This window comes from Lissotriton helveticus, chromosome 5_1 (genome assembly GCF_964261635.1).
Source record: "Lissotriton helveticus chromosome 5_1, aLisHel1.1, whole genome shotgun sequence".
NCBI classification, from domain to species: domain Eukaryota; kingdom Metazoa; phylum Chordata; class Amphibia; order Caudata; family Salamandridae; genus Lissotriton; species Lissotriton helveticus.
Window position 1 is genome coordinate 268,538,418 of NC_136065.1, and position 24,299 is coordinate 268,562,716.

At 44.8% G+C, this 24,299-nt stretch overlaps 1 protein-coding gene across 5 annotated transcripts in view; it reads right to left on the reverse strand.

Annotated features, from left to right (window-relative positions):
* The window catches only part of RGS3 (regulator of G protein signaling 3), a 945,383-nt gene that overhangs the window by 304,971 nt on the left and 616,113 nt on the right, over positions 1-24,299 (reverse strand). For all 5 annotated transcript variants that reach the window (XM_078642175.1, XM_078642174.1, XM_078642173.1 and 2 more), the window contains one exon: positions 3,326-3,409. In XM_078642175.1, coding sequence (XP_078498301.1) covers positions 3,326-3,409 — 84 coding nt within the window. The remainder of the gene's footprint in view (positions 1-3,325; positions 3,410-24,299) is intronic.

A 24,299-nucleotide genomic window follows, 5' to 3' on the forward strand; every position in this document is an offset into this window, starting at 1 on the left:
GTATGGAGAAACCCGGAAGACGCCGGTTTGAAATGACGTGCGAGTGAAATCGCCACAAAAATAAAAGACAGACTGGACTCGAGCGGTGAGAAGTGAAATGTACGCGCTGATACAAAGTAAACTTAAACCCACGAGTGTGGATGATCCTCATTAAATAGGATAATAAAAATGATGATAAATAAAAAAGTGATAATAAAAAACAAGTGAGGGCGAAATCAGTAAATAATTTTACAGAATAAACCCATGCAGGAGATGGGTGAAAAACTATAGATAAAAGGACTGACAAAGGTCCGAAAAAATATACATAGAAAACAAGAAAAGCTCTACTCTAAAGATTAACTGGTGGAAGGGTGTAGAGACAAAGACATAAAAGAAGGACTAGACAAAGGTAAACATGACGCACCGTGCAGTTAAAAATGATAGCGGACCAGAGAGGGAGCATGTCTGAAAGGAGTTCTGCCTCCTGATTGGCTGTTTAAATAGAAACCTGTGGTGCGCGCACCACAGAGGAGCCGACGCGGGAATCGAAACTAGTGGTGCGCGCGCACACCAGAGGAGCGGGGGCAAGGGAGCGCGAAGACGCCGAGACGAGGTAGGGGATGTGTGTGTAAGTGCCGGGGGTTCTCTGCGTATGTGTGTGCGTGCGTGTGTGTATGCGGGAGGGGAGGGGGTTCTGTATGTATGTGTGTGTGTGTGTATGGGGGGGGGCTGTATGTGTGTTGTGAAGAGCCTGCCGGAATCGGAGCGCGTGTTGACGCGCGCGACCTGATCCCGGCAGGCTGCTGCGTGTGTGCGCGTGCCAGTCTCTTGTCCTCTCCCTTTCAGTCCTTGAAAGCCAGAATGATGACAATAGTCTCGCTCTGCGACAGCAGGCCTTTGGCCTGCAATCCCAGGGCGAGACCTAAAAAGGGTAATGGTTCCTGAAGCAGGGCAAGGACTATAATTAGAAAACATTGCGGGGCAACCTATCTATGCAATTCAACAACTCAGCATTCACTTATAGAGGCAGATAGGGAAGAGGTGTGGCGCAGCGGCCCGTGCAGCTGAGTCCGGAACCCGGGGTTCACGGTTCAATCCTTTCTGTGTTTTAAAACTCTTCCCATGTGTTCAGTCCTGTGCCTCCAGTAATCTCTGCGAGTGCTGGTTACATTGTCGCTAGCATGGCCAACGCCTAATGGTGTAGGAACGAGGCGAGGCGCAAGAAAGCATATGTGACTATGGATCACATATTGCTTTCTGGGCCGCACATGTACCTCCAAGAATGAATGTTGAGTTGTTGTTTTGAATAGATAGGTTGCTGGGGAATTTTTTCACACTCTATATGATAACATTTGATATTCAATCTGCAAAGTCATGAATAGAGAACGGACATACTTAAGTTTCTGTAGATGGTCTTAACTGGCAATGACCGTCAGTCTTTTTTTTTTTAAAACAATTTAGGTTTTCACTTTACCCACTGCTTTTCCGAAAGAAATATTGATTAAGGGAAGTTATATGTTCTCTTTCATAATATTTTTCCTTTACTTATCTCACGGATCTTATAGTTTAGTAATAAAGACTCAACAAACTTTTCAGTGATATTTTTTCTTCATTTTAATGATATACTTGTTTCGGTGTCTGCACTTTGCCTCAACCACTGGCCGCATTCTTTGCCCATGCTCCACAGACTTTTGGTACAAAGCTTGGCCTTTGGTTATACCTTGCGCCTACGTCTTCAATACCCCCAGTGTCTGCCTGGAATGGTCTTTGGCCATTACAATCCTTCGGTCTCCTGGCTATGGGAACGTCTTCCAGTCTCACACACAGTCCGCCCGATACAAGATGTTAGTGACCATAACTTTCAGTTATGCCCAGCACAATCCGAGCACAGGTAGGGTTAAAGGCAGCATTCTGTGCTCAACACCTCTTGTCAATGTCCTTTTGTGTTTGTCTCACTGGTGCCTTACATCACATCTCTCTACCCCACCACCTGCTCGGTAAAACCTTCTGGTATTCCTAGCAGCCACAGGCACCAGTCCCATGTCCCTATTTCAAGTAGACATGACCAACAGATGTTGACAACAATCACTCGGCACAGAGGTTGGCTTTCTGTGACACACTGTGCATGTCCTCAGTACCTCATGAACAGTCTGAGACAATGCCTAAATGCAGTGGGCAAAAGGTGTGGCTTTCGGTCACATACTATGGCGAGTACCCCGGTCTCAAGAGCTTTTTACATTCTTGCTTACCAAGGGGAATTCTGTGGAAAATGTAACTTGTGGGACTTCCAACAACTTTATTTGGCCTTCATCATTCTGCATGCAATTTTTCAGGATCAAAGTTAGGTGAGCATAATTTGTTTTCAAACGTTTTGTGCAAATGTGTCATAAGGGGATAAGAATATAAATACTGTTCAAGCACTGGTTGTGAAAATGTGGCTAAATATAGGCATTTCTTTTGGGAGGGAGAGGTGAAAAGTATTCTCCATCCTCTGGCAATTGCTCCAGTCTTCCCCGGAGTCGGGTGTTCGCCCACTCTAGCACCTCTTGCAATCTCTCAATGGCCTCCAAAAATGTTTTGTACTCGAAATTAATGAACTGTCTGCCAAGGCAACCCTTCCCTACATGCCTATCCAATGATATCGGTCAAGTTCATGAAGCAGCATGGCCTAGTTATGAACAGCGAGAAGGTTAAAGGTGAACAAAAGCTTCTGAGCAGATCAAATTAAATGTTACAATCACAATCCAGTATGTAAAACCAAACTGCCAAGATAGCTTAATTTCTTCCATTGTGGGATTTTCAAAAACAAATTTACATCAAAACAGTCTAGAAATATACTCCGGTTCAAGCTCGATCTCATGTTACATTTGGAATACATTTGTCCAGAAGTTTTAGTATTGCCAAAACAAGTATTCCTATGAAAGTTCGAATGGGAAACATATGTCGTTATGTGTTGCCTCTTTTCACTAATCTGCAAAAACTCTAAAATTAAGAATTAGAGGTGGGTGGGCTAAATCCGAAAATTTGTTCAACGGGGACTATGTTATTTGGAATCAAGAAATTATTTTTCTACGGAGTAAGCATCACAATTATAACTATAGATTTGCTATCGCCATCTCTATACAATACACACATACATACATATACTGTGCAATGTTTGCACATTTATTGTATGTTTCTTTTACCTTCAAATTCGTGATCGTGTTTAAGGTGACAATGAGGTAGAGGCTGTGGATTTTATCGCAGCTAATGAACAATAAATACAATCGTAAATATGTATTTTTGACCCCTTACAACACTGCATAACCTTTCTCTGCTGCAGAACGGCAACATTTAAAAAACTTACCTTGTTAGTTTTATGTCTGCCCTCGTGAAGAATCAATTCCTCGGACAAAATCAGGCTCCGAGCAGGGTTACAGAGGTCCAGAGGCTGCAAAATACACAAATTGTGGTAGTAAATTGGTGAATAGGTAATTAATTAAACAAGTAATAGACACAGCTTACAACCAAGCACAAGGACTGCTAATTGAACAATACAGCAAAGGCAAAGTTCTGCGGAAGAGTTAAGTGCAACAACAAAAAAAGTATGAAAGAAGAAAAAAAAACTACAGACTTAACACCTACGTCATCAGGCCCAGCTATAAAAAGAATATCTATGGTGCGCAAACAGCCACGCTTCTGATTAAAACGCGAAATCGTGTTAAAAACGTGAGTTCCGTTTTGACAGCTATGCAAACAGGATGCTTGACCACAGCTTCAGCTCCCACTCAGCTTTTCATGAGCAGCGACGTCTCATTGCAAGTGTTTCACAATGAGAATAAAAAGTTCACTTTTTAAAAGGAGAACGGTAAGAAAACTAGCTTTTGAATATATCCTGGGTTATGCTGTCCAAAACAGACAAGCAACCAACAATATATTTAAGAAGTCTTTAATTGATGAATTATCAACATAGGTCACTGCATAGGCACAGAAAGCACGTGTGCGGCAGCGAGGACAGAGACAAGATCACCTAAAAACGTCAAGTTTAGAAAAGAAACTGCAACTCTACCTGCCCACCCGGAAGAAACCTCAGGCCCAGAGGGCAGTTTCTGTTACGCCCTCGCCGCACACGTAGGGTCAGATATGTAGGGAGATCTTTCTCCCATCTCGTTCCTCACCACTGGAACAGATTGCCTTTGCACATTCGGTCCTGCCCTGATTTCGTCAGCTTAAACTACTGCTCAAAACCTGTCTCTTATAACCCTCTCTAACTCCATCTCCCTGTTTGTATGCCACAGTGCCGAGAGACCCCTTTGGAGGTGCTTTGTCCTGCGCTCGACAAATCCCATTAACAAAGTGGCGGTGGAGGTATGGATGCCCTGGGCTGACCAGAGGCCTGCGGACAGGCCATTTGGAATGCCAAGAGGTTGGCCATGGCCAGAATGGCTATATACACAAAGCAGAGTCCGGCCCCGCTGGACACGTAAACACTACAGGGGCTCGCACGCCTGCCCTACAGAAACAATAGTGGTCCAAAGACTTGGCATATGGAAGAAAGAAAGACTTGCAGACGTGCTTGATGACCACTGCTGAGGCAGCTACTTTGACATACAGATGCAAAAACCTGGGGAATTACTCACATGATATAAAAAAGCTCTGAAGATTAGCCCAACAAATGCAAGGGAGGGAGAAGAAAACAGACTTGCCCCACGGTACGAGGAGTGGCTCTTAGAATTCCAGGACAGCGGTCAACAAAATACAGATTAACCCTTCTTATCAGAGGAGGATCTGCGCTTAGGCTGGTGCAGAAAAGAAAGAACTGAGGTCAGCGTGCATGAGTGGCATCTATATAGGTCCCTCAAACATCATCCCGGCACCGACGACGCACACAGAGCCGACCAACCCCACCTACCGACACGCAGGGTTACTGCTGACAAAAAGTCTCTACAACTAACCGTCTCCCTCAGATAAAGGACTTTACACGGTTGTGAAAAACAAATGTCAAATAAGGGATGAAAAGAAGGGAACTATGCTAATGCTTCAGGGACTAACAGTTAAAAAAAAAAAGAGAGCGATCCTGTTTCTCATTGCCTAGGTCTGTTATCTCATCACAAAGGCACAGCTCTCTGGACTCAAACAGGATCTGAGATCTTGAGATTTTAAAAACAAAGGAGTCAGTCAGGAACACCAAGTTACCCACATGAGAGAAAATCCAAGGAAAATCGGAGTGAACTCCTCGAGCTGACCGTAGTGGGGGAACTTGTGCAGCATACAGGAAACTTCGACCCAGGAAAGCGGAAGAAGTGATATCCAAAAGAAAAAGGGTAAGCCACTGAGATGATTTGGGCCACAGTTGATAGTGGCAGAAATGCTGCCCTCATTCGACTTGATCTATCTGCAGCCTTCAATATGGTCAATCATGAGCTTTTGATTGACCAGCTGGAAGGCCTCGGTATTGATGGTAGTCTTTGGCACTTTTCAGATCCTTTCTGAGTGAGAGAGTTCAGATCATATTCATGTGTGAATTTACATCAAGTTTCAAGTTTTCAAGTTTAAGTTTATTATGATAACGGAACTCTTTACGAGGTCCACATAAAAGACATAAAATATACATACAGAAAAAGCAAGAAATTTTCAAAGATAGTTATAGCATCAGGAACACTGCATTAATACAAATCCAAAAAACACTTAAAAAACTTATACAGTTTAAAACAAAACATTTCATTTGGCGGGGAGAACAAAGCCGCCCAAAAAGCAGTAGCAGACAAAATGTTGAGTTGGAGGCAAATTGGTCTTAACCATCTTCGCCTAAAAGGCATCAAAGCTGGACAAACGAAGATGACATGAGGCAAATCTTGATCATACATCTGACAAAAATCACAGATCGGTGAAAGGCCATACCATTTGGACTGAAGAGATTTCAACGGAAGCAAATCCTGTCTTACTAAGAACATTAGGCGTCTAACGCTATGAGGAATATTCCATTGAATATAGGGTTGAGCTTTCCTCAAAAGACAGGACTCAATAACAGGCGTAACAACCTTTTTTCACCATCCGCGAATCTCTATCTAGTCTGAACCCTAATTCCCACGTAGAGGATTTCGAAGAGATTTTAACTGATAAGGAGATAAAGAAAATAAAACATCCTTATCCAATTGCAATTGACCCACAGCGAATCTAAAATTTTTTACAATCGATGAGAAATTATTGAAGTTTCCCAACAACTCTCTTTTTAAAAGATGTCTTAGGGTGTTAGGCTCACTCCTTGCCAGACTTGAGACCCAGCGTACGATACCAGCTAGTCCTTGGACCCAGCTGCTTCGTAAACCGAGTTCCTGTCTTATGGCCGGCGTTGAGTTCGCTGTGTTAACAGATAATAAGCTACGTAAAATTTTTCCTTCCGCGGAGTTTAAGAAGCTCCAATTTTTTTGGTCAATTAACTCTATTCCGTAAAGAAGGGAGGTGGGAACTTTTGCTCTAAATACATCTAATAGTATAGAGAAATGCCTTCTACCTGTAGCTTTATACAAGGATACCAAACTCTTTCCCTGCGAAACAGCTTTCCGAGAATTATTGGCCATATGAGCTTTCTCACTTAAATTACTCAACACAATTTTACCAAGGAAGGTATAAGATTTCACGGTTTCCAGTTTTTGGCCCCCTACTGTCCATGGAAAGTTAGGAAATTTGGGTTTCTTCCTTCCTGACATGCACATCACTTTACTTTTTTCAGTATTTATTAACAAATAATGGTTTCCAGCATACTCATGAAGAGCTTGCAGGCGGTTATTCAGGCCCTTTGGGGTTAGATCGAGAATCAAAATATCATCAGCATACATAAGGCATACAATTGGGGTCCCCCCCAAGGACGGAGCAATACCCGAGCATGCTGAGAGAGCCAGAGGAAGATCAACTGTATATAAAGAAAAAAGCAAAGGAGCCAAAAGGCACCCCTGCTTTAACCCGTTGGATGTGGGTATTATTCTAGATAAACCTCTTTCACCGCCAAGAAGCACTCTGCACCAGGTATCTGAATAAAGCGCACGGATTAATGTAATAAGAAAGGTAGGCATCCCTAGATCAAACAGCTTTCTCCACAACAAAGTTCTGCCCACTTTGTCAAATGCCGTGGAGAAGTCGATGAATGCCCCATACACGTGCCCTCCACGAACTTTCACATATTTTTCCGTGATAACCTGAAGTGCAGTCAAGTTATCTAACGTTCCATGATTTTGCCTGAAACCAGTTTGCTCAAGAGGCAAGATTTTAAACTCAATTACCCACTCGTTGATTAAAGTGAGAATGCATTTTGCAAATACCTTACCGATGGCGTCAAGTAAGGCAATTTGACGATAATTTTGAGGGAGGTCTCTTGCTCCTTTTTTGTATAAAGGGACAAGGATACTCCCTTTCCAGGAAGGGGGGACTATTCCACTAACAAAACAGAATTTAAACACAGGAAAAAGTATTTTGCTCCATAGCTCCGCCTGTTGTTTTAAAACAGAGATGGGAACCTCATCGGGACCCATCGCACCAGAGGAGCGCATATTTTTAATGGCAAATTCTATTTCCTTTTCCGAGGGGGAATCATACATACGAGAGTCAACATAAAAAACATCCTTAATTAAATGAAAATTGTTATTACTATACAAATTCTCAACAAATTGGACCCAAATCTGCTCTTCGATTGCAATAGGCATAGGGCTGACCCTAGTACCGCATCCTTTGCCAATTAAAGACCAAAAAGACTTGGCTTGGCCGTTGTATGCAGCTTCCCTAAGCTGAATCCATAAGGAATCCTCCTTATTTCGTTTCAAACTAGCCTTTAGACGGGATCTCCTTCTTTTTAAGAGTGCTAATTTCTGGCAAGCTTCCTGGCTAAAAGATAGATATTGCCCCCTTAATATTTTATTTATTTCTTTATTTAATGCCCGAAGCGGTTGGGGGACTACTAAGGGTTTTTTAACTGGGGAACTCTTTTTGGCTAATGAAGTTACTGATTCTAAAAAATCTGCAAATCCCACTAGTTCCCTCCCTTCCCAGCAGGATAATTTCTCTATAGTAGAGTTTAAAAGCGTTACCAAGTTCTCATAAGCACAAGAATTCCAGAAACATTTCCCAGAATGTAAACCAAAATTTACCATATCCGTATCGATGCTCCAAGTATCCGCCATAGGAGGGCTGAGGGAAACCGAGAGCATCAGCACATTATGGTCACTAAGATTAGTATTTAAAACCAAAAGATCTTTCAAGGAAGAGTAAAAAGCGCAATCTGTAATTACATAATCAATAATAGAATTTCCCTTATTAGAGTTATGAGTAAAAGCTGCCGGGGTGTCCGAAGGGAGTCTCCCATTTACTATTAAACAATCCATATTATATAGACCCTCCAGAAGAGATTTACCTCTTTTATTGGATTTAATATTAGCTGGGAACTGGGCCTGAGGTATAAACAAAGACTCTTCCCTAAGTTTATTTCTGAACAAGTCAAGCCCGCAATTAGATATGGTGCAATTCAGGTCCCCGAGTACTAATACATAAGGGGAGGGCGAAGTGTCCATTATTTTAGTTATAAAGGATTGGAGTGCTGTTAAACCATTATTAAAGCAGCAATTTGGGGGGATATAGGCGTTTATCAAAACAAGGGATCTATTAGGGCAATCCCTAAATACATTTTTTAAAGTTATTGCCTGGAACAGTTTGTCTGGATCAGGATAGTGAGTAAAGTTCCAATTAATTCTATTTGATAAAAGGCAAGCTATTCCGCCCTTCGCATGACCCCTCCTAGAGTGGATTGCGCTAACTTCTAAAACAGAGTACTCTTTTTCTAATATTAAATTATCTTCCACCCACGTTTCTTGTAGACAAATTATGTCTGCATCTAGGGAATGCAAGAAACGCAGTTTTTCCTTATGATCTTTAAAACCAGCTGTGTTCCAAGAAATAAACTTCAAATTACTGTTAAAAATTAGAGGGCGGTTTGGAACGGGAAGAGGATTTACTAGACAAAATTCCAGGTAGCCAACTCCATTTAAAGTGATCATCCATCAGAGTTTGTTTAAGCGAAGGGGGATTTTTGTAGAGAACTTGTCTTTCATTTTTAGACACACATATTTTTAAGTCCTCAGATCTAGCTGAGGACAAATCAAAAGGCATCAAATTAGTATTAAAAGAAGAAGACAAATTGGAGGGTGCATTTTGACTTTGTTTTTCCATGACATATGGAATAACATCAATTCCTCTGATTTGGAGCTCCTCAGCCCACTGTAAAATGTGGTTTAACACCACTTTAGACTGAAATTTCACCCTTGCGGATTTCCCTACTGGAGTATTAAGGAGAAGTACCGCATCCAGATCTGAGGTTTGAATTAATTTCAAACCTTCAATCTCTTTAAAACAGCTAAGTAAAGCTGATCTATTTAGAATTAAGTCAGCATCAAATAATGGCGAAAAATCAAGAAAAAATGTATCTACATTTGTTTTTTCCCTAGTAGGCACCAAGGGAATAGCTACAGTTGTAGGAGAACTTAAAAAAGGTCTTGCTAAGGGATTGAGCGACGAGGGAAAAGGAATACACGAGGGTAATAAAATATTAGGGTGAAAGGGGTTTGTGGAACTTATGAAATCAGACCCTATGGATGTTGGAACTGCCTTAGGAGAAACAATCCTATCTTCCTGTATAACAGAAGACTGCTCAGTCAGAGCGGAGTTTTCTAGTATTGGTTCCAAATTTTTTTCAAACAATAGTTTCCTCTGTCTTTTTTTAGAAAATCTTCGGATAGGTTTTCTCTTTTTTATTCTATTCTTTTTTTGTTTTGGGGAGACTATCATTTCAGAAGTTCCTGTAGAAGTTATAAGAGCATCATCCTCTTTTTTTGACAGAGACGAAAATATAGGGAAGAGAGAGGGAGTTTCCGAATTTTGAACAACTGGGGAAACAGGTATCTCCTCTATCTAATCATTATTCGTAACTATACAATTAGCTCCGGCCGAAACCTCCTTAAAGGCCTTAGCATCAGCAGATATTACTGCTGATTTGATTATTTTCTGACCTTCAAGATCAGACAGCGTTTTGACTGGGGCTAATATTACCTTTCCATCCGGGGTTTTTATATTTGACATCTCCCCAGGATTAGCTGGCACTGGAAGATAGTCAGAAACTGGCCCGCTCTTAGTCTGTAAAAGAACTCTTAAGATTTGAGTTACAGTATCGAAGATACACTCCGACCCTCCCACAAATTTTTCAAGTAAACTCAAAATAGAAGAAATTAGAGATTCCAGGGCGGATAAAGAGTTGGAGATTAACTTCCCCTGAGGACTAGCAGGACTCACTGGTAAATTATTCAAATTAGGACCAGAACAGGAATTAAAGTTTAATTGAGCTAAAGAAAAATCCAATTTATTTGAGGGAGTACTACTAAGAGGACAAGGAGACAAAATTGTTATAGCTTCATTTACATTAAGGTCAACATGGATAGTGTCCTGAGGGGGTCTCTGCAAACCTTTATGAGCTGTCAGATCAATATCAGGGAGTGTAAAATCGCCCTCTCTGATAGCAGACTTAGATGGAAAAACTGAGGAAAAAATATTATTCACTAATGGATTAGGAGCTACCATTTGAGAAACTTGAGGGAGACATGTATTGTCGGATCTCATAACATTACAACCCAAGGTCTCACAAGGAAGCTCCAATTTCTGTTGCGCGGCAGAGGACACCAAAGGGAGAGCCTCCACTGATTCGGAATAGAGAGAACCGGACTGAAACTGGACAGGAACCGAGGCCGGAATAGAGTTATCCTTACTAATAACTGCTGCTAGCTCAGGAACATTATCCTCTAAGGTATCACTGAAGGGGCCGGGCTCTACCACCTTTTCCTTCCCTTTATCCCAAAGATTAAAAAGTTGGCATTGACCTTTCAAGAGTAATGAGGAGGAAGTTTTATTACGTAAAGGGTTCGATTTAGTTTTAGAACCAGATCTCCCCACTAGGATGCGACCTGAACGGAGTTTTTTTGCCGTCATAATTAGTCTAGGGAAAATGCTATAAAATTTAAACAATAAAATAACGTAATACAATAAACAGAATAAACAACCTTGTAATACAAATTTAACAAAGATAAACAATATAAAAAAGAGGCAAAAATCAAAAAGAGGGGGCCCAGCCCAGCCTACTTCGGCCTCTGACGGCCTCAGACGGACCCGCCCTTGTCCCGGGCTTCTCCCGGCGCCCTCCCGCGCGCTCCCGTGCAGCGGGACTCTGTACTGAAATTATACTAACTGAAGAAGAAGGGGAGGAGCCTGCAGGGAGAGCGTCCCAGCTGCTGACGATTCGGAGTTGTGGGTGCTCCTGGGACTTTGAGTCCTGCGCCCACAACACGCTCACAGCCCTGCTGGTCCTAGCTCCCAAAGTCTCGGTGCAATGTGTAGCGCTGTTAGAAGGAGCCTTCAGGCGACGCGGGACCCGCGCAGCGGGTGCCGCTAGCAGTGATGGTGAGGGTGACAGCAAGCTCTCAGGAGCACAACGAAGATTCTACAGCGGAACAGCAGCAGTAAAACAAATGAACACAGGAATCCGCTGTTTGAAGAGAAAAGGCCGGTTTATACCGCAACTAACCAGCCAGGGGAGGAGCCTGCAGGGAGAGCGTCCCAGCTGCTGACGATTCGGAGTTGTGGGCGCTCCTGGGACTTTGAGTCCTGCGCCCACAACACGCTCGCAGCCCTGCAGGTCCTAGCTCCCAAAGTCTCGGTGCAATGTGTAGCGCTGTTAGAAGGAGCCTTCAGGCGACGCGGGACCCGCGCAGCGGGTGCCGCTAGCAGTGATGGTGAGGGTGACAGCAAGCTCTCAGGAGCACAACGAAGATTCTACAGCGGAACAGCAGCAGTAAAACAAATGAACACAGGAATCCCAAATCTCAAATGGAGAGCACGGGACCCAAGTCTGGGCATACTCGTCCAACTAGGGGTGACAAACGCAAACAAAACAATTGATGGACAGAATGCTGATCAATGTCAAACATCCACCACAGTACAGAGATCTGGGTCTAAATCCATAGTTGTATTTGCTCTCCATGCCAATCCAGTTTAGACCCAGCCATATGCAAATCAGTCTTGAACCTATTCCCCATGGGAACAGTCCAGCCCGAACTGCCAGGTCAGGTCCTCCCTGGACCGGAAACAAGCATCCATAGCAATGGTTGTGTCTTGCTGCATAGTAAGTGGTGCCAGGGAGTTGTGCCCTGGAAATGCTGGCATGCACCCAAATACCATTGGGACAGACGAGAAAAAAGAGGACTCCGAGCTACGAGAAAAAGGCTTACCAGGGCAAGAAAATAACTGGCTTCCAGGCATCACCCAACAAGACTGAAGGGGAAAGAGGACAGCTGATCCAGGAGGAGATTTCTCTTAGGGCCTCTGACAGCCAACCATAAGCTGACAGAATTTGTCTCTTTCTGTAACAAAAGTAGGACTGCCAAGGAAACTGCCCTCTTAGAGTCAGGCAAATATTGGCAGCAAAAGGTATTGACTTATGCTGAACAGCTAATGCTGGTAAGCTTTCTACATCTGCCAATTTGATCCCACCTACACAGGTGAGTAGCGAAGGGCCACAGTATTCTTGAGAAAAATATCAACCTCTAAGAGCAAAAGCAAAGTGAATGCGGAAGAGGAGAACTTCTCTCACTTGAGGGAGTAAACCCAAACAAAATACACACTATCAATCACCTATTGACTCAAAATCACCAACACAACACCCTATACTAGCAGCTGTAGATTTGAAGTCAAGAATGAAAAACTAAAGGGTGTCAAGGGTGGCAAAATTAACAAGGTTCTAAAGCAACAGGCAAGAGAGGACTTGAATGTCAGCGTTGATAAAACAATACCAGTGTTAAACATGGAGAACACAGCTCGGGGATATGAGATGAAAATCCTGAAGAACTCAACTGGATTAGCATTCGGGGATCCTGGTGGGAGCAGAAGTTGAAAATCTAACTCTAATGCCCACTGGATCACATATACGCTAGAAGTGGACAGAAAGCACATATTTCGCTAGATACACGTCACAGGATCAAGTCAAACAAACATTCACATATGGAGAGGGTTAATGATTTAAGGGACATAGAGAGGATCCAGAAGGAAGTCAAAGCTAAAGGGAATCTTGGGTACAAGAGTATAATTGCTTTTTAATTTAACCCAGAAGACTACTAAGAGTAGAGATCTCTACTAGATTAAGCAAATTCCTAGTCGTGGGCAAAAAGCAGACTTATTTCAACAAGTCAGACTTCATGACACTTGCAAAGAAAAAGAATATGTTTATTGGACTCTGCAAACTGGGCACATCTCGACAACAATGTGAAGAATGAAAATAAGGCCGAAGGGGGTGAGAGGCACGAGGAAATAGATGGGTATATTTTCTTTTCCCTATACCTGTGGAAAGGCACAGGTACCTTTAGGTACACTCAGTTCTTACAATATTTAACCTTTATAGCACCTGGGAGATCAAAATTATTTGAGTAGGACTCCTATTTGAGGCTACAAGAATATGAAGATTTGCATAAAAAAAGCTTGCTGCCAGTATCCAGTTAACTATGGATTTCCCCAGAATATTTCTTAAGCGGACTTAAACGGAGTCCGCTGCATCAATAACAATTAATTTATGTATTTGATTGTAAAACAAAATGTTGTGTCACAATGACCTTCAGCTGATAATTTATTTAGCAGACACATGGTCCATCTACACTTCTTCAATATACTTCAAATTATCCTTACTGAATCGCATCAGCTCTGTAATTCACTCTCTGAACTGAACAGAAGCGGCTTGAAGGTATAAATTGAAGGGCGTGATATTCATTAGTCTGGTTCTCTCTTTCATGTCCTATAACTTTAATAGTTTTTTTGAAGCATCCACCTCTGGTTGCTGATAGATCATGTTTTCTTTCATACTCATTCCTGCAATGAGGAGGAAAGAATCTAATGACAATTACAGGTAAGTAATCCAAACATTAGCCCCTCATACTTTTCTTCATCCCAATCCTTTACACTCTGAGGATATGTCAGAGATGCAAGCAAAACATATGCCATTTGAAGTAACTTCTGCTTCTCAATGCTTGCAAGCAACACCTATTTTAATGTTTAGCATATTGAAGTAATCCAATTTTTATATTGAAACACCTTAATTTATACATTGTGAGGTGTATATCCGAACCCAATGACGGAGAAAAAAAAACTGGGGATGGAGAGGATGCCCATGCGCACTGTAGTCCGAGGGAGGAGCCACCTATCTCGTGATACTTCGAAGACTCTTCCAGGACAGCAATGTGCAATCATCCGGACCCAACACTAGGTGGCGATCTATGCACAGATATGAATTCAGCGGCCCACATGCCTCGAACTCAATGTTTTTTGACCTACAACGTTTTTATAAGGAAGGCCTAGCATGCCTTACTGCCCTTGGACTTGTGGTCCATTGAAAAACACGGAGTGCAGACCTGATAGGCGTTCTTCTGTGCCAATTTAGGGCAATTTGGAAAAAATCTAGAATTAATTTTCCGTCGCTTAGACTTACTGGTTTCAGAATACCCACCCCCCCCACCCCATGCAGTGTTTAACCCCCTGTGGTGAAAGCATAACAAAAAAAACATACTTTTTTTGTTTGGCCGCGTATTTCTTCTTGGCTCATTTTAGATATTCCATTCTTGCCTCTCTCGTCCATGTCTCATCGCCACTTCAACTGCTTCTCTTACCTACAGTAGACCCTGAAATCTTTACAGTTTCTGAACCCAAAAGTGTAAAAACATCACCTGATGCTGTTGACCACGTACTGGGGCATTGTGGGCTTACATTAATCATGTGTGGGGCAGAATGGTCTCTCCTCTAACCAAAACCCAAAAGAAAACGAGCATTAAAAATTCAAAAGGTCTCGCCTTTTATTAAGTTAAAGCCATTTGCTTTGCTATACAATACCATTAGCAAAGCAAATGGCTTTAACTTGATGAAAGGCAAGACCTATTGCATTTTCAATGTTTGTTTATTTTTGTTTTACTCCCACTTAGCCCCCCCTCCTCTCTTCTCCCTTCTGCCCTGCCACCCCCGATCGGTGCTGACCGCTCCTGGTGCAGTTGTGGTTAGGCGTTGGGAATTCCATCTGTAGCGGCTTGCCTTGGGAAATCTGTGTGCTCTGCAAAGACCTTGGGAACATCACCCTGATTGAAGAAGGCCTGGGGCATCTGTGTTCAGTGATAGGTGCACGTGGTCCGCGAGACACTGCATCGGTTTCAGAGAGATTTGTTGTGTCTCTTGTATGTGGAGGGAGAGGATGTGTGCTTACAGCAGGGAACTTTTAGTGTTTGCATCCGTTTTCAGTGGGTGTGGCCAGCTGTAACACAGCTCAGTGTAGGGCATTTACTGTCACGACAGCACATTGATATCAGGTTATATTCCTACCTCTCCGGACCAACTCCAACCAACCCGGACGGCAGAACACTCAAATCTACCTGGGTGACTTCAACCTCCAGTGGAACGATCAGAAAGATGCAGTGGTGAATAGTCTTAAATCTTTCCTTAATGCGCTTGATCTCACCCAAATCTGCAACAGCCCGACACATGACAAAGGCTCTATCCTCGACCTTATCATCGCCAAAGAGGACTCTACCCATCTGGGGCAATCCAACCCTGTGACTGGTCGGATCACCACATTATCACATTCTACATAAAGGAAAAGGTTAAACTCAACCCGGTTCAACCCTACAAACCCAAGATCTGGAAAAGGGACATGAAGAAGCTTAACCCCCAACTCCCTGCCTTCCCACAGCACCAGCCTCCTCCTTCCCCCCACCGGCGCCTCTGATGTACAATCTCTGACCGACCTATACCTCAACTCTATGACCTCAATAATCAATGAAGCCGCCCCACTGCAACTGAAGAGAGCCTCCACCAAGATCTCGAACCCATGGTATGACGGCAGACTCAATGAAGATAGGCGTGCCATGCGAATGGCAGAGCGCACCTGGAGATCAGATCCCTCGGCATTGCACCTTAAAACGCTCAAGAAAAAGATGAACGCCTACTTCAGGAAAATCAAGCACTCGAAAACAGACTTCTTCAGCCTCCAGCTTGACCAAGCAAAAAATCGACCAAGAAAACTGTTTGAACTAGTCAAAACTCAAACCAAGGAACAACCTCTACAATCTAATAGCACAACAAGTAATATACCATCCTGTGAAGACTTTTCTGCTTTCTTTAAGCAAAAAACTGATAATATAAAAAGCGAACTCCTCAATGATGTAAACCGATACTCCAGCCCCATCAGCAGAACTACCACTCAACCTAAAAATAACGCGGCATGGTCGTCCTTCGACACCTACTCAGAAGAATCAATTAACAAACTGCTCGGCACCTCGAAACCCTCTAATCACCACACAGACCCCTTACCTGTTAATGCTGTAAAAGACTTCACCCCCCTGCTCCTTCCACTCTGGACTAAAATCATTAACAGTTCCCTACAACAAGGACTCATCCCCGACTCCCTCAAGGTAGGACAAGTCTCGCCTATACTCAAGAAACCTACAGCTGATCCGGTTGACCTAAACAATTACCGCCCTATCACCAATATCCCCACCTTGGCCAAACTGCTGGAAAAATGCGTACAACTCCAACTGACAAAACACATTGATCAGTTTGACCTCCTCAATCCTCATCAATCAGGCTTCCGAGGCAAGACATAGTACGGAAACGGCTATGACGCACATAATTGATGACGCCCTCCAAATCCTTGATCACAATGACTCCTGCCTTCTCATCCTACTTGATCTCTCCTCGGCATTTGACACCGTCAAACATGAGAATCTACTTGAGCTGTTAAACACCAGAATGGGTCTATCTGGGACTGTTCTCAAATGGTTCACTTCCTTCTTACATAACCGGTCTCAGAAGTTCAAGATCAACAACGTGTTGTCCTCATCTGTACCCGTAACATTAGGCGTCCCACAAGGATCTTCCCTATCCCCCACTTTGTTCAATCTAGTCATGGAACCACTCACCACCTTGCTTCAAGCATCGAATGTGCACTTTCACATGTACGCTGATGACACTCAACTCTACCTCAAACTAGAATCCCCGGAAGACATCAAACTTCTGAACTCCACGCTCAGAAACACCCAATCTTGGTTGGCCGATAATCACCTCAAACTTAATGCGCAGAAAACTGAGTTCCTTCTGATCTCACCTCCTGCGAAAATCTCCACCACCCAATCTTGGCTCAAGCACCTAACCGCACTCAATATCCAACCCACCATCGTGGACTCAGCGAAATCCTTAGGCATCACACTTGACGCCAATCTCAACATGCAGCAGCATATCAGCAAAGCAACTAAGGGAGCTAATTTCCAAATCAACACTTTGAGGAAACTTAAACCCTTCTTCCCAGCTAAGGACTTCCAAACCGCAGTACAAGCCCTAGTCATCCCACGCATAGACTACGGAATTGTGGCTCTCAGCGGACTCCCCCTATCTACAACCGCACCACTAAGAGCCTCCCTGAACGCTGCAGCGAGACTGATCACTGGATCAAGAAAACATTCGCATATCTCCCCTGACTTCAGATCCCTGAACTGGCTGCCGTTTGAAGCCAGAATACAGTTGAAAATTGCCTGCATGACACACATGGCTGTACACCACAAGTCACCCAACTACCTCACCCAAAAGCTGACTGTATCAGGAGGCTCGAGAACCAACAGAAGCTCAAAAAATCTCCTCCTGAAACCTCGAAGATTCCGGAAGGAGAAAACATACAAACGCTCCTTCTCAGGAATGGCACCCAGGATCTGGAATGCACTCCCTCCCGAAACAAGGCTGATCTCCTCCACTGCATTTTTTAAGAAAGAAGTCAAAGCCATCCTAATGGCTAAATTCACTTGAACTCTATTTTGGTCCGATTTAAGACTTTACACCGACTCTTTGTTAGCTGTTTATTTTATGATCTACATGTATTATGCTTTTATCTAACTGCGATCTTATTTTGTTACTCACGTACTACCTATTACTATTATTGTAACAAAAGTCTGCTCAATCACCCTCTTGTTTCCCTTACCCCTTCCTTCTGTAAAGCGCTCTGATATCTGCAAAGATCTTGTTCGCGCTATATAAAACTTTGAAATAAATAAATAAATAAATACCTCTCCCTACAGCAATGCATCATGTGTACACCTTAGACACAATTTCTGCCACAACACAGTTGGCTTTTAACCTCTGAAGCGCGGAGATGAGACGAGACGATGGTGGCAGCCAGAAGTGGGTGCTGCCATTCCAGCAGCAGGGTGACGCTGATAAGCGTGTGCACATCTTCTGTCCGTCCGTACGCGTGCACATCTAGCTGCGGAATCCGTATCGATTCCAAAAGGCCCTCGCAGGGCGAGAGCAGCGCATGCGCGCTGCTTACGCCAGGCGAGACCTAAAAATAGGGAAGGTTTTCAGATCCAATCATTAGATGGAGGAATAATGTACAGCATGTGATTCCAGAAGAGATTCATGCTGCAAAATTATTTTATTCTTTTCATTTTGGAGGCTGTACCTTCCCTTCCTTTTCCCCATTTTTTCCCCACTCTTTCTAAAATCATCCATTGACATACTTCAGCCCTATTGTCTTTCACATCAAGACTCCTTTGTTGCTCATGAGGCGAAAAGCCGGGAGATAGCGCGTGTGTGTGGCTGCAATTTTAAAAACGTGTAAACTGTAAATGCCATTATTTTCTTTGCGTCGAATTTTTGAAATCGTACCTGATTTTAAATAATAGCAGTCTACACTGAACCTGCTACATCGACACAGCCGATTGAGGTGCTGTATCCAGAAGTCGCCCGATTTATTTTGGCGGCCATCTTAGGGGAACCAACGTTCATAGCGCTTTAGCGCTTCAGACTGCAGTATAAAGCTAGGGAGAGCGAAGGCTCGCGAGACTCCTTTGTTGCTCCTGAGGCGAAAAGCCGGGAGATAGTGCGTGTGTGTGGCTGCAATTTTAAAAACGTGTAAACTGTAAATGCCATTATTTTCTTTGCGTCGAATTTTTGAAATCGTACCTGATTTTAAATAATAGCAGTCTACACTGAACCTGCTACATCGACACAGCCGATTGAGGTGCTGTATCCAGAAGTCGCCCGGTCTATTTTGGCGGCCATCTTAGGGGAACCAACGTTCATAGCGCTCTAGCGCTTCAGACTGCAGTATAAAGCTAGGCAGTCATGACTTCGCGCAGCGGACGCGGTCAGCGGACGCGACGCAGCCGCGCCGAAGTCGCGCCAAAGTCCAGCCCGTCTGTGCCCCTCCGCGCTGAGGACGGGCTGGAGAACGGGCTGGGGGCCAGGCTGGACACCCAGGTAATACATCTCTCTAGACAGGATATTTTAGCGCTTAACAATCCTGTATATACTAGATGCTCTCACCCTCTCAATGTAGACAAATGGGTGGGTCCAATCTGTTGCAATGCATGTAAACATACAATAGAACCCCATCAAACTCCCATTAAGGAAGAAAGCCTTAACAACTTAAGATGTGGCTTAATCAATGCACGATCCATGGTTAAAAACTCCCTACACATATATGACCTCATCACGGAAAACGATCTAGATTGCCTTTTCATTACTGAAACGTGGCTCCGTGAGTGGTCAAACCCTGATATAGCTCATGCCCTTCCCTCGGGTTTCTCTATATGCAGACAAGATCGCATAGAACAGCGTGGGGGCGGCTTAGCTATTGTCTATAAGGACTCCATAAAATGTGTTATGAAAGAACCGCCTGATATAAGAGGCGCCGAGAGTCTAAATTTCTGCATACAAGTCTTGGACACCTTTACTTTTGCAGGGATACTGGTATACCGTCCTCCTGGATATCCTGCCCAGTTTCTTGAAAATGTGGGGGAAGTGTTAGGCGACCTGACTCTCAGATACGCCAACCTTACCCTGCTGGGAGATTTTAATCTCCACCTTGACGATCCCACTGACTGCTTCGCATCAAGTTTCATAGATACATTACAGGTCATAGGGCTAAAACCTCAAATGCTCAATGCCACACATAATGCTGGGCATATCCTTGATTGTATTTGTTCGAATTTATCTGAGATATTAGTTAAGCCCCCGAAGCCCCAAACCTGGACGGACCATCACTTTATTAAATTTTCTGTTCCCCTGAAGGGAAACAGAATAAATTCAAAGGTAGCGGTAAAGAAAGGGAAAAATATCCCCTGTTGGGGGAAAATCTTGGAACATCCTGACCCTGTCAACTGGACTAAAGAGAATAAACCCATTCTATTAGGGAATACTCTAGAAGACAATCACAAGTTTGAGGATTGGATGGCCACTATTGGAAACAAGATTAGGAACCCAGGTACTAAAGGCACTATGAACAAAAAGAGATTGTCTGCCCCCTGGTTTTCCGACAGACTTAAAGAGCAGCTAGTCGGAGTTAGACACTTGGAACGTAAATGGCGTAAGACATATGAGAGTGGAGCGAAAGAAGACTACAAGAACGCTAGGAGACTTTATCATGCAATGATTAAAAATGCAAAGAAAATCTATTTTACCTCCTGCATTGAAATGTCAAAAAACAAACATAAGGACATTTTTAAAATAGTTAACAGTTTTACCAAACCTAAAGCCCTATTACGAGAAATACCACCGTCCCAGACCTTATGCACTGATATTGCTAATTATTTTGCTCTGAAAATTGACATTCTAACTAAAGACTTCCCCAAACCGGATCAAAAAGACTTGGAGGCTAAATCCGGTATTTTCTCAGACCATTCGAAGTGGACAACTTTTAGCCATATTAGCTTGGAAGAATCTCACCAGAAGATATTGGCTACAAAATCTGGCTCCCCATTTGATCCCTGCCCTCCCACGCTTCTGAGAACTATAATACAGGAGGTCAACCCCTGTATTAATTCCATTATAAATGCGTCTCTGCAGTCAGGGGATATTCCCCCACAATGGAAATTGGCTGCTGTAAGGCCATTACAGAAGAAATCAATACCTGATCCTTCGACACTATCAAACCTGCGTCCTATTTCCCTTCTCCCCGTAGTCTGTTAAATCACAGAAGCTTTGGTAAATAAACAACTGATGGCACACATGGAAAGCAATAATATATTGCATCCATGCCAAGCTGGTTTCAGGGCTCACCACTCCACCGAGTCAGCCCTATTATCATCAGCTGAAACCATTCGTGCTGCCTTGGATCAGGGCAAAATGGCAGTCCTGATCCTATTAGATTTATCTGCTGCCTTCGACACGGTATCCCATGCTATCCTTTTACATCGCCTGACTAACGCTGGCATATAGAACAGTTGACACTTCTTGATTACAATAACAACAAGCATTTACAATGCAATGGTCTCGGCATCATTAAAGGTAGAGCTATTGGCATTGCTCATGACATTTCTTTTTTTTTCTTTAAATCATAAATAAATGGCATTGTCATTTACATTGTCAATACACACCACTCTGCACTCAACTGCACTCACCTGCACTGCACTGCACTCACCTGCACTCACCTGCACTGCACTGCACTCAACTGCACTCACCTGCACTGCACTCACCTGCACTGCACTCACCTGCACTGCACTGCACTCACCTGCACTGCACTGCACTCACCTGCACTGCACTCACCTGCACTGCACTCACCTGCACTCACCTGCACTGCACTGCACTCACCTGCACTCACCTGCACTGCACTCACCTGCCCTGCACTGCACTCACCTGCACTGCACTCACCTGCCCTGCACTGCACTCACCTGCACCGCACTGCACTCACCTGCACTGCACTCACCTGCACTCACCTGTACTGCACTCACCTGCACTGCACTCACCTGCACTGCACTGCACTGCACTCACCTGCACTGCACTCACCTGCACTGCACTGCACTCACCTGCACTGCACTCACCTGCACTGCACTCACCTGCACTGCACTGCACTCACCTGCACTCACCTGCACTGCACTCACCTGCACTGCACTCACCTGCACTCACCTGCACTGCACTGCACTCACCTGCACTCACCTGCACTGCACTCACCTGCACTGCACTGCACTCACCTGCACTGCACTCACCTGCACTGCACTCACCTGCACTGCACTCACCTGCACTGCACTGCACTCACCTGCAAGGCACTCACCTGCACTGCACTCACCTGCACTGCACTCACCTGCACGCCACTGCACTGCACTCACCTGCACTGCACTCACCTGCATGCCACTGCACTGCACTCACCTGCACTGCACTCACCTGCACTGCACTCACCTGCACTGCACTCACCTGCACTGCACTCATCTGCACTGCACTGCACTCACCTGCACTGCACTCACCTGCACTGCACTCATCTGCACTGCACACACTGCACTCACCTGCACTGCACTCACCTGCACTGCACTCACCTGCACTGCACTCACCTGCACTGCACTCACCTGCACTGCACTTACCTGCACTGCACTGCACTCACCTGCACTCACCTGCACTGCACGCCACTGCACTGCACTCACCTACACTGCACTGCACTCACCTGCACTGCACTCACCTGCACTGCACTGCACTCCACTGCACTCACCTGCACTGCACTCACCTGCACTGCACTCACCTGCACTGCACTCACCTGCACTCACCTGCACTGCACTCACCTGCACTGCACTGACCTGCACTGCACTCACCTGCACTGCACTGCACTCACCTGCACTGCACGCACTGCACTCACCTGCACTGCACGCACTGCACTCACCTGCACTGCACTCACCTGCACTCACCTGCACTGCACTGCACTCACCTGCACTGCACTGCACTCCACTCCAGTGCAGTGTGCACTGCACTCACCTGCACTGCACTCCACTGCACTGCACTCCACTGCACTGCACTCACCTGCACTGCACTCACCTGCACTGCACTCACCTGCACTGCACTCACCTGCACTGCACTGCACTCACCTGCACTGCACTGCACTCACGTGCACTGCACTCACCTGCACTGCACTCACCTGCACTGCACTGCACTCACCTGCACTGCACTCACCTGCACTCACCTGCACTGCACTCACCTGCACTGCACTCACCTGCACTGCACTGCACCGCACTGCACTCACCTGCACTGCACTCACCTGCACTGCACTGCACTCACCTGCATTGCACTGCACTGCACTCACCTGCACTGCACTGCACTCACCTGCACTGCACTCACCTGCACTGCACTCACCTGCACTGCACTGCACTCACCTGCACTGCACTGCACTCACCTGCACTCCACTCACCTGCACTGCACTCACCTGTACTGCACTCACCTGCACTGCACTGCACTCACCTGCACTCACCTGCACTGCACTGCACATACCTGCACTGCACTCTGCACTCACTACTCTGCACTCTGCACTCACTACTCTGCACTCTGCACTCACTACTCTGCACTCTGCACTCACTACTCTGCACTCTGCACTCACTACTCTGCACTCACTACTCTGCACTCACTACTCTGCACTCTGCACTCACTACTCTGCACTCACTACTCACTACTCTGCACTCACTTCTCACTACTCTGCACTCACTTCTCACTACTCTGCACTCAATACTCTGCACTCACTACTCTGCACTCACTACTCTGCACTCACTACTCTGCACTCACTACTCTGCACTCACTACTCTGCACTCACTACTCACTACTCTGCACTCACTACTCACTACTCTGCACACTCACTCTGCACACTCACTCTGCACTCACTACTCTGCACTCACTACTCTGCACTCACTACTCACTACTCTGCACTCACTACTCACTACTCTGCACTCACTACTCTGCACTCACTACTCTGCACTCACTACTCTGCACTCACTACTCTGCAATCACTACTCTGCACTCACTACTCACTACTCTGCACTCACTACTCACTACTCTGCACTCACTACTCTGCACTCACTACTCTGCACTCACTACTCTGCACTCACTACTCTGCACTCACTACTCTGCACTCACTACTCTGCACTCACTACTCTGCACTCACTACTCTGCACTCACTACTCTGCACTCACTACTCACTACTCTGCACTCACTACTCACTACTCTGCACTCACTACTCACTACTCTGCACTCACTACTCACTACTCTGCACTCAGTACTCTGCACTCACTACTCTGCACTCACTACTCTGCACTCACTACTCTGCACTCACTACTCTGCACTCTGCACTCACTACTCTGCACTCACTACTCTGCACTCACTACTCACTACTCTGCACTCACTACTCTGCACTCACTACTCACTACTCTGCACTCACTACTCTGCACTCACTACTCTGCACTCACTACTCTGCACTCACTACTCACTAC